Below are 12,075 nucleotides of genomic sequence, written 5' to 3'. Positions count from 1 at the left end.
CTGCTGACAAAATTCTTTATTCTGCAGGGATTTTTACAGATTTTTGGGTGGGGTTTTTTTGGGGGTTGGTTGTTTGTTTGTGGTTTTGTTTTGTTTTGTTTGTTTTTGTTGTTTTTTGTTTTTTGGGTTTTTTTGGTTTTTTATGTGATTATTTAAATTAATCTGAACCAGTTTTTGGGGATTTCTGTGATCTCTGGTGGCTAAAAGACACCTTAATGCTTAAAGTCAACTAAATTCTGCGCATCTATTTAATGCTAATGATATAATGAATTCTGCTTATGATTACTATTACAGAAATGCAGTTTTTAAAACTGGTAGGATTTCATGAATCATTGAGTGATTTTGTTGGCAATCACATCATATATTGAAATTAACTGTGTTTCTCTGTACCACACTCCTATTGTATTATATGCCAAACTTCAAATCACTACTGGCAAGGAAGGTGTACTAATTTTAAAGCTAAATTTGTCCATGGACCATTTATATCCATTTGGTTTGCAGCCAATATACCTTTCCTTCCATATAAGTCATATTTGTGAGATTCATTTCCCTTGGTTAAATTAGCCACATTTTTCTAACCTTTTATCCAAAAATCAACCATCTGACTAAGCATTTGTTTGCACATAATTTCTCCACTTGGGGTGGAATCCAAAAATAAGTTTAATTCCTAAGTGACATTTTAGACAAAATTTATGTGTAAATTCAGGAGAATGAGCCTGGAAAACTACCTGTGACCTCCACAGATGCTATATCTCTGAAAATCTCTCTGCATTTTTCCTAATTCTGGATGCCACAGAGGCTCCACTGTGGACCCTGTCTGTGCCAAACTTGCTTCATTTAGGCAGTTATCTCCTGCCTGCCTGACATTGTTTGGATAGAGAAAAAGCAAGATTTTCGTATTTTATTTTTGGTTTCGTTTTTTTTTTTCTTCTGCCAGATCTACAGTCTAATTTTGTGGTCATGCTCTGAATATTTATGTTTCTCTATCAATCTATGCAGCATAGGTGGTAACTTTTTTATATGTAGGTCTAACAATCTGAATATTTATTCTAGAGGTAGGACATCTAACTCCTCAGTTTGTGGGGGATTTGAATTTGTAGATCACACATCCCAAAGAAATGCTGAGGCCAGCATTCCCTTTCTAGATGGGAATTTATCCTTCCTTCACTGCTTTTTGCTCAGGCAGTGTCAACCACAGGCAGAGCAACACAGCAAGGATGTACAGACTTGAGGAGTACAGAGCAATTTGTGGGTGAATACACACAGCAGATGTATATCAATGAAGAGTTGTTAATATTAACATATTCACTACCTCAGTGAGGCCTTTGGATAGTGTCTGCTGGCCAGACAATCACCAGTCATGTCAGCAAATAGAAACTTCTCCACCTCCTTGCACATACCAATCAACCTTTGCACTTCTTGAGTTGTTACCATCCACTTCTCTGTATTTTCCTTTTGGCTTTATGCCTCTTCATGTGAATATCTTTTTTTCCTGAATTTTTGTCCTTGTGAAACTATGTGCTTTTACTTTTTTATTATTATTATTTTCTTATATCACCTCATTTTCTTTAAAATACCATCTCGGCAGCCTTTGTCTCAATAAAACTGAGCTGAGGATTCTGATCTGTACTCTACCAGCCTAGGCCTTGAATCAGACACCTGAAACTCTGAGCTGAGCCTTTCAAGAGTTCCTTCACTCTTTTTGTTTGCAGAAAGGGTAATTCTGTAACAAGCAGGGCAGATCTTTTTCTTGATGACCAAAAAACAGACATTCACAATGAAAGTTAGACATATGACCTTTTCATAATGACATTTGTTTATTAGAAAACTGTGTGAGAAGAACATAGTGTCAGAGCTAGTTTGTTCTGTCCAGCAATATTGGGTTGTAAGGGTTGCCAAAACCAGGGAGAGAGATGTGGATTCAGGGTATTAAAGTACTTGTATCACTTGTAGTGCCAATCATAATGTCTATGGCCAATTCAGGAACCAAAGGGTGTGAAGAATTCTGGAAAGAACTAAGAAGATTTATCTAGTGAAGACTGCTAAAAGAAGATGATGTCCATTTCCCAAGTCCTAATAAATTTGGGTTGACAGGCTAACTGAAGAGATATCCTTAGGGAAAAGCTTGCATTCAGGGCATGAGGTTAACTGAGGAAAAGACAAGTCTAAGACTGAGGCATATGACTTCGTGGTACAACATTTGATTTTACAGAGAACCATTCTGACAGAGAATGAGGAGCTGGAGGCCTGATGCTATAATTTTTGTACATTCTTTTGTGACCAAATATCTGCATGGTAATGAAAAACCATTATATGAAACACATAGCTTTGGGAGTAGTATGTGTAATGCTTATACAGCAGCACTGAAAAATAAAGTGGTAAATAGATGCAGATATAGAAAAAGTCCAAGAGGACAATGGCAAAGTTAATTAAATCACTGGATATCTGGCTAATTCCAGGTTATTTCCCTACCATCACATTCATCATTATGGCAGAAAGGCAAGTCTGGGAGTTCCATCTTTGGATAAAATTTAGTGCATTTTGCCAGTCTGCTAATGATCAAATTCCTTTCTTCATGTTAATTGTCATATTTTCCATTTTGAGAGTTCTGTGTGCTCAGCACAAAGCATAGTCTTTGAGTTCAGAAATTTACTCCGGGGAAAAGACACTGAATAGGGACAGTGAGCAGTGGAAACAGTGACTGGGAAACTGTTTTGGGTTTTAAACACTTAATACTGTTACTAAAGTTGCTGAAGTTCTTATAGGCATTCAGATAACTGAGTCTGTGAAGGATTTAAATGAGGGAAGGGGAAGTGACAATGGATTTGAGAAGGAGCAGTGAGTGGGCTGCAGCTGAGAGGTACGAGATGGAATCTGCATTAACAGCAGAGCTAGAAGGGCCAAGTGTAGATGTACAGCCAAATGTAGGTAGAAAAAAAACAAACATAGAGACCCTAGAAACGGGATATAGGAAAATAAAAATAAAAATAGGTCAAACAAATGGCACAATCTGTGAAAAGAACATGTGAATTTAAAGTATTAACATGTTCATGAAGAATACCTATATAGCAGTAATTTTTGAACCATGGATTATTTCATGGCAGAAACCACTTCATTATGTTTTTGTGTAATTAAAGATGGCTAAGGCTAGGTTCTAAGAAGCTTAATACATTTAAGTACTGCCTTATTCTCCTGCCCTGTGCTGACTGAAGCTTTATTAGCACAAGTAATAATGGCATTATTTCTGCTTTTATGTTGGGAAATGAGTATTTTTCGGGCTGAATAGATAAAGCAAAATCTGCCCCCTTTTTGTGAGTTTAAAATCTTTTTGGCCCTCCAATAAATTAAAAAAAAAAAAACCTATAATAATTATTTTTCCAACTTTTTTATGTTGATCTGTACAAACTTTATGAGAGAACAATCAAAGCTACTATGGAATTGGAACTTTTTTTCAGTAGTCTTTTTATGCTAAATGTTATCCAGTATGTTTAGCCCATTGCAGACTTCTAAGTCTATTGGAAACTTCTAATAATAATATCATGATTTTCTATGGGGTGGATTTGCTTAATGGAGCATTGCTTCTATTTTCAGTTTATTAAAGACAGTACACAAGATATTTATGGCTTCCAATACTTTTTTCTAGGAAAAAAAAGGAAACTGTGCTAAGAATTCCAGATAACCCCATCTAAAAGAAATATTTGGAAGAAAAATAAGTTATATTTTGCACATTCATTAAGAAAAAAAAAATGTATTTCATAATTAGTGCTTCCTAAACAAATGATGTGCTGTTGGAATCCTTTAACTCCTAAGGAGGAGAATAACAGATCCTGAAGGATTATGTTTAAATGCTTTTTTCAACAGGAAAAACTAAGCCTAAATTATATTTATTAGTCTGATACAGAGACACATTCAACTTGGATTTGCAAAGGATGTAGTAAGTGTTAAGGGAGACTACTGATTCAGCTGATAAACTGCATTTATTTAGACAATATTATTTGGTGCTATTATTAAATATTTTTGTGTCAATTACTAGCATGCTTGCTGGTTTGGTAATGTCTATAAAAGTAGAATAATAAATACACAAGACAATTGTTTGATGGCCTGAATGATAGTGCATATATTTATGCTTTGCTTGTACCTAAAACAAAATTTGTCAGACAATTTTATACATTAAATAGCCTCTCCTTAGTTGCTTTTCCATAAACTAGCCCATATGAGCTGTTCTTAGGATTTTTGTCATATCATCTGTGTTTCTCGTAATTTATATATCACTTATAAAAATTGCAGATCAGCTATTTTTAAATGTAGATTTTATTGCACATTATACACCACTTATCCACTAGCGAAGCTGATATTGCACTAGTGAAGTAAACCTTCATTAGCTATTCTAGTATCCAGAAGAGACTGGTTTTTTCTTCCTTTTCTTTCCTTTCAGTGCCTTTCTGTGCTTAAAAATTTCTTTTGCTATTTTAAAGGTACTATAAACTAAATCCCACTGGAAACAGCGTGATTACTCCTCTCATGTAGTAGCTAGGCAACTGGCAAGGAAATCTTTTGCACAGATAGAAGCACTTGTCCTTTTCCTCATTTTTTGGGAGGAGTAAAAGGACCCAGTGTGCAGCAGGGATTTAGCAGTAAAGTGAGCAGAGAGGTGATCTTCCTGTTGAGTTCCAGTCATAATGAATTTATACCTATACAAAATCTCAAGAGGGGATTTCCTAAGAGAAACACAGAGATCCATGAGTGACAGTTAGTCCTCTTGTTCTCAGGCTAGCAAAATTATAGGGATCTATTCATAGATTATAGGGGCTTTATAAAGAAATATATATTAGAAATATTTAAGTAAACTTTGCACATATAGGTCAATGATACTTTGGAAAAATGTTGTTGCTGATAGTTTTCACAGTGCCTTTTTATATTTGTTCATCTTAGCTTTCTGGAACCTGATATGCTCCATTTCTGGAATGGTGCTATGGATCTTCCTGCAAGAGCAGGAAAGAAAATAATAACTTACCAGTATGCATAGCATTCAGATGGAAAGAATTCAACTGTATCAGCTGAAAACACTTTATGATTTTATTGTTACTTTTTACAATAAGTAACTTAATATATTTGTTGTATCACAGGTACAGGAATGGCTGTGTTTAAACTGCCAGACCCAAAGGGCAATGTCAGGACAACTTGGAGATATGGGCAAGGTGCCACTTCTGAAAACAGGTCCACAACCAACATCCAAACCACCTGCTTCTCCTCAAAAACGGCCTGTGCCTGCTGCCTCCCATTCCCCTCAGAAGACTTCCACACCACCCACTCCAGCAGCAGCAAAGCCAAAGGAAGAACCAGGCGTTCAGAAGGAAGCTCCAAAACTTCAGCAGGGGAGATTGGAAAAAACATTGTCAGCTGATAAAATTCAGCAAGGAATTCAAAAGGAAGATGCAAAACCTAAACAGGGAAAACTTGTCAAGGCACCCTCAGCTGATAAAATCCAGCATGCTTCTCAGAAGGAAGATCCAAGGATTCAGCAAACAAAATTAACAAAGACAGCCTCCTATGACAGAGTTTTGCAGGAAGTTCAGAAAGAGGATGAAAAACTTCAAGAAGTAAAGCTGGCAAAAACATCCTCAGCTGATAAAATTTTGCATAGAGTTCAGAAGGAAGACATAAAACAAGAGGCAAAATTGGCAAAGGTGCCCTCAGCTGACAAAATTTTACAAGGAGTTCAGAAAGAAGACCCAAAACTCCAACAGATGAAAATGGCAAAGGCACTGTCAGCTGACAAAATCCAACCTGCAGCTCATAGAGAAGACACAAAACTTCAGGAGGTAAAATTGCCAAAGGCAGCTTCAGTTGATAAAATCCAACATGGAATTCAGAAAGATATAAAACTTCAATATGAAAAAATTAAGAAAACTTTATCGGTTGATAAAATCCAAGAGGAAGGTCAAAAAGAAGAAACAAAACTTCAGCGAGGGAAACTGTCAAAGACACCTTCAGCAGATAAAATTCCTGCAACAGCAGCAGACCAAAAGATACCCCTAAGCACGCTGGAAGAAGTTAAAGAAACTGTGCTCCCAGAAAAGACCACACCACATCCAGAAGACAAAAAGGAAGAAATTGAAGCTGAGATTAAAGACCATATTACTGAACAGAGAGCAGAAGTTGAAGCACCTTATAAGGGACTGCAGGCTAAGGAGCAAGAAGATGTTAGGAAAAAGGATTTGACAGCTGGGATTTCACAAAAGGTTTTGAAAGCTGGAAAAGCTCCAGAAGATGAAATTCCTGTTCAAACAGCCCCTTTGCCAGGAACTGACCACGTGGAAGCAGTACGAGAAAAAATAGTAAGTGTTTTTCTCCCTCTCACTTCCCATTCTCCAACTTAGAACCTTCCTGCTTTATTGTTATTCTCTTTACAAAATTATTCTAAATGATAAAATCAATTACTCTCATCGAACCAGTTAGTCCTATGCTCTACGTGCACATTTCAAGGTTACTTGTCTAATTGTAAGTCTCAAGCAGTTAAGCATTTGAAACTAAGGCAAAGCTACTGTTTTATAATTTTTCCAATATTTCAGATTTATTTACTTTGATCTCTTGACTCTTCAGACCTCAAAGATTAATTGTTGAAATTTGAGTGTTTTCACAGTTCTCAATCCCAAAAGGGAATAATCTGAGAGAGTAACATGTATGATACTTTGCAATAACAAAATATAATATAAATTTTAGGAGTACTTTGTAATACCTGAGCATGGTACATGAAAGCATGCAATCTTTACATCATTTTACTATTTAATTGGTTTATCTCATATAGACAACTACATTCAGGTAGGGTACTTGTGGGCTCTCAAGTAAGAGGAATGGGTGAGTTCATGATGGCATGTACTAGAGGTCTGTATTCAAGTCACTTTATCAGCTGAAGAGAATAGCCTGCAAAATTTGTTGAGAAATTAAAATTTAGGGGGTTTTGTGTCAGCACTGCAAATTAGGTGCTGATTATTATTATGCTATGAAAGTGGTATGTTATGAGGGCAGGAGTAGGCTTAGGGAAAGTGTTTAACCTTTGCCAGAATTATGTTTTCAAATTATCCTGGTCAAAAAGGTCAAGGGTTTGGTTGATTTTTTTTTTATGTATTTCCTGGTGTTAGTTGAGTTATTTGGACAGAAAAATATTATAATTCAGAAATTTTGCTTTGGAAAATACTATTTTTATAAACCAAGTCTCCTGTCTGAAATAAACCTCCTATCACATGTTAAGTTTACTGCTCTTGATCATATCAAGAGTTATGGTGCATGATTGTAGTGAGGGAATCCCTGAATTATGCTTAGAGTAACATAGCCAGAAATCCTACCTTTTGGACCAAACAAAAAGGAGATCTGGGAAAAGCCTATTTCAAATTGTTCAGCATTAAAAATAAAGAAGGTGTCTCAACTAGCTTGTGATTACTAAAATTAACTCTGATTTATTTTTAATTTTTCTTTATTGAAGTACCTCAGTGTTGTCTGTGCTGTTCATCAAACATTGCTAGACACAGGTCTTTCCAAGAGAGCATGTGATAAAAGTGGAAGAGGTGATACCAATTTAGATATCACACCTTGCTTCCATTTCACTAGGTAAAAGGTAACATGTACATATTGAAGAATATAATTTACATGTATTTCAGGGTAGAATCATATGGAGGATTTGAACTAGGTGTATTTTTAATTAGGGATGCAGGGGAAAGCCTTTCTGCACTTGACAAACGACTGTAATTTTATACTCAATTCTGTGAAAATGGTAGTTACTAACTCTTCTAGCTTTCCAATAATAGATAATCAATTTTCGCTATCCTATTTTTCACTTAAAAAAAAAGGTAGCAATAAGTCCCTGAAACCATGAAAAGGCTAAAGTTCTGATTCAGTACAAATAGTTATTCAGTAGAATAATCCGTGGAAAATCATAGGATCATTGAATAGTTTGTATTGGAAAGGACCTTAAAGTTAATCTCATTCCAACCCCTCTGCCATGGGCAGGGACACCTTCCACTAAACTTGGTGGCTCAAAGCCCCGTCGACCTGGCCTTGTGCACTTCCCTGGATGGGATATCCACATCTCTGGGCAATCTGTGCCGGTGATTCACCACCTTCAAAATAAAGAATTCCTTCTTAATATCTAATCTAAATTTGCCCTCAGTAAGTGTGAAGCCATTTTGCCTTATCCTGGTCATACTCTTGTAAATATTCTCATTTTGTCCTTTTTGTGGGCTCCCTTCAGGTTCAGGTGAAATCACAGATATCAATTGAATGTAGAGATCTGGTATCCTTTAAAAAAAAAGTGACTTCAATATTGAAACATTTTAAAATATTTGAGTTTCAAAGAGTGGTTTAAGGAATCATAAAGCCTTTTTTTTTTTCTTCAAAGCATTTTTTTCAGTAATATTTTGAAATATCTTCAAAAGGTTTTTAAAGAATAAACTGACTGCTCATGTTTTACAGAAACTGACTTTCCCGAGAAACTGTCTTGTAATATTGACTATTGACATGTGTAATAGCAGTTAGCTGTTGTAACAAGGATGCCTAAAAATCTTGGAGGTTTAATACATGCAGTTTGTCAGTAGCTAATTGCCATCTTGTAACTCAAAAATTTACACAGAGGTAGTTCAACATATCTGTATGAACCCATTATCATGTTGTCAATTGGCATACATTTGCAATGTATTGAATACATATATATATGTACTCTTATTACTACCTTCTTATGATTACTGAGGAATGATCACGTGCTTCAGTCGAGTAACTGGATAAATATTAATATTGTGTTGATTTTCATCATTATTCTAACACATGCCACAAAACACAGCCCAGAGAGGTAGAAAAAGGAAGATAAGAGTTGTCTGTAAACAATTTTTCTGGACACAAATAAAATGTTTCAGTTTGAAAATATAAAATTGAAATGCATATTATTAGAGTTTAATAAACCATGTTTCTTTTCCACCTTGTGAAAACTTTTTTTTTTTCTTTTTTTTTTTTGGTGTAGATATCTTTAATTCTTCTATAAACAAACTGACCTTTTAAAAATTATGAGTTCCTTTGCAAAATAAAATATCTGTCCTCTGCAACAGAATATAATCTTGCTAGCTGTAAGTACTTTTTTTTTTTAAAAAAAGTCTTTGTTTTCTTTTAGGCATATTTTTCTTTTAATAAATTTCTGGATTGATTTAGTAACTGATGGAACTTTTTCATAGAATGACAGAATCATTATGGTTTAGAAAGACCTCTAAGATCATGAAGTGCAACCATTAGGTCAGCACCACCACCTTCACCACTAAAACATGTCCACAAGTACCACACCCTAAGATTTATATTTTCAAAAAAGAATAGTAAAAGTGACGAAGAGTACAAACAAATAATATTTATAAAGCTAAAATTTCTAATACAAAATAGTTGTAAAATGAATTGACTCTGGGATCACAGAAATGCCACTGGAATAGCACAAATACAGTTTAAATTAGATAATTTTTAACAGTAGTTAAAGAGGTTGCTTTTGCTGTTTAAAGTCTTATACAGACTGCAACTTTTACAAGTCTCCTTCTTCCTCATTTCTCACAAAGTTTATTTAATCAATGCCTGTTTTAGAGCTAAATTTGTCCAGTCTTAAAAACACACAGTAGGCAAACTCAAAGGAAATGCCATTGAAATATTCAGAAAAGCCCAGTACTTAGATGTGTACCAAAGTACTTCCTAATTTACACAGAAAAAAAGTATTTTTTATTTAAATGCATTTTTTTTTCAGTCTCAAAGAGTTGTGGATCCTTATCAACATTGTTTCAGCAATATTTTGTTATTAATCTAAAAATCTTACATTTATGACATGCTTGCAAGTTTAACAATGGTGCTGTCTTTGTGGATGTGATGGCCAACACTGCAGAAAATAAGTTAGCAGTCCTTTAAGAATAGATGTGGCTATATCCTAAGTCTCAGACTACACAAAATTTGGAATAAAAGCTCAGAGACTTTTCTTGTAAGTATTACTTATTGTAAGTTACATGCATATTGATCTCAAATCATGATATACAGGATAATTTTTGCATGTACCATGGTGCAGGCAATGATGCAAACAAAAACGTTAGAAAATATATTAATATTTTGGTAACCTTAAAAAGAAAGTTGTTTTTTCCTCATCCATTTTATTTCTAGTGAGAAATTAAGTCTGTCCTTATTGTAGATCTTTTTCTTCTCCTAACTGTGCTAACAGCAGACTTTCTCAATTCAGTTTCCTGAGATTCGTAGCAGTCATTTATGTCATTCACTGATGTTCAACACCAGGGTAGGCAACAGCTTTATTCATTGCCATCTCCTCTGGTTTGGGCGCAGTAGGTATTAGCTATTGGACTCAGCTGCAAGGAGAATGGCTGAAGCTGTTCCATGACCAGTTAGTTGTTCTCTACCTTTTTCTCTACCCTGTTCAGTCAATGTCTTCTGTCTCTGCTTTGCAGCTGACAGTATCACATCATCTTGGAGAACCAAGATTTGAGAGGTTCACGTGCACCAGATCGATGCATTCTGTCCTGGGAAACCTTCTGAGCTTGAGCAATGTTTGCATTTTTAGTAGCTCTTCTAAATTGATCATAATGACTTTTGTTGGATATGTCTTCATATAAATTAATATACTGGTCATAAATGAAAAAGTAACATTCAAATGTCATAGGTGATGTTTCAGTGAGGAGTGTGCTATTTATAGAGGGAAAAATCATTTCGTTTTAATGATATATGTATTTTTGAAATATAGCAAAATCAATTTCCCTTAAGAACTATTTTCTTTAATAAAGGACTAAAATGGAAATATAATATACAAAATATGAAATTTTTATTTTTGCTTCATTGCTGGCTTTTTGTAAAGACCATACATAATTCTGTCCTTAAGGGCTGGAGAATATCCAAGACTAGATTTTTCAGAATATTGAGAGCTGTAGGCTTCAAATGGTGATGCCTTTCCAAAGTCATTGTAAGTATTGCAGATTTCTCCATGTTTATATATTAATCACAGCCTTCTTATTCAAGAAGTCCTTAGAAATGTTTGTTTAAACATTGGATTTTTATTTGCAATGGATTTTGCTGTGACATCAGATATTTGAATTTGCAATATTGGTTATAATATTGATAAGAACAAATGTAGTTTATATTCAATGTAGTATCTGATTTTGCAAGCCATATAATAAATCACTCCTGTGAATGATGATTAGTTAATAAAATACTAAGTAGTATACACTGTAATAATAATATATATACTTTAATACTAATATAAATATTAGTGTTTGAATGTAGGATTATGTTCAAAGTGATATGTCTAAAAGCAAAAACACATAACTTAAATGTAAATTAAATCTAAACCTGATTGATTATAAAAAGTAATATGACTGACTATAAAAAAAAAATATTTGGGTTTTGATATTTTGACCCTAAATGTAACTTTACTGTGAATAAACTTTGATAATACTTGTAGTTTATAGCAACTTGAGTGTAAATGTAATTTAAAATTATAATTAACATTCATTATAATTTTTCTAGTATATTTATTCCACAGTATTTTTAACTGCTTTTCAAATAATCATGTTATCAATGAAGTTCATAAATTAAACCTTTAAATAAATAGTTTTCTCTAATTCTGAAATCACTGACTTAAATTAGCAAAACTAGTAAATTCGACCTATTTCTATTATTGAGATCCCTAACAAAAATAAAAATCACATCATATTATTAAAATCATGAGACTTTGGGATGCTTGTTCTCGAATTTCCAGTAGATTTGGGGACAGTTTCTAAAATTGTCAGCTAATAGCAGAGCTAAGGTGACCTGTATTTTGGAGAGGGAACTGTGTTTTAGCCAAACAATGAGGTACATTCACTAAGTACAGAGCATTTCACAGCTGCAAGAAGCAGGAATGAAACTGGCCTAGAACTACTTTCCATAGGATATTTTTAGTATTTTTGTTATTTATAGAAGGAAATAGAAATGCTTGTGGGTCAGAATGAGGTAGAAGGATGGGAAAGGTAGGCTGACTAAGGGTGTTTAATTAGGGATGAGAAGGAAAACATTGGTTCT

The 12,075-nt window shown here is 34.3% G+C and overlaps 1 protein-coding gene across 8 annotated transcripts in view; it reads left to right on the top strand.

Annotated features, from left to right (window-relative positions):
• PCLO (piccolo presynaptic cytomatrix protein) overlaps positions 1-12,075 on the top strand; it is a 318,666-nt gene that overhangs the window by 131,260 nt on the left and 175,331 nt on the right. For all 8 annotated transcript variants that reach the window (XM_021539594.4, XM_085569964.1, XM_021539596.4 and 5 more), the window contains exon 4: positions 5,127-6,338. In XM_021539594.4, coding sequence (XP_021395269.3) covers positions 5,127-6,338 — 1,212 coding nt within the window. The remainder of the gene's footprint in view (positions 1-5,126; positions 6,339-12,075) is intronic.

Source organism: Lonchura striata, chromosome 1A, assembly GCF_050655825.1.
Source record: "Lonchura striata isolate lonStrDom1 chromosome 1A, ASM5065582v1, whole genome shotgun sequence".
NCBI classification, from domain to species: domain Eukaryota; kingdom Metazoa; phylum Chordata; class Aves; order Passeriformes; family Estrildidae; genus Lonchura; species Lonchura striata.
The sequence above is the reverse complement of the archived record's forward strand: the minus strand, read 5'-3'. Positions and strand labels throughout refer to the sequence as shown.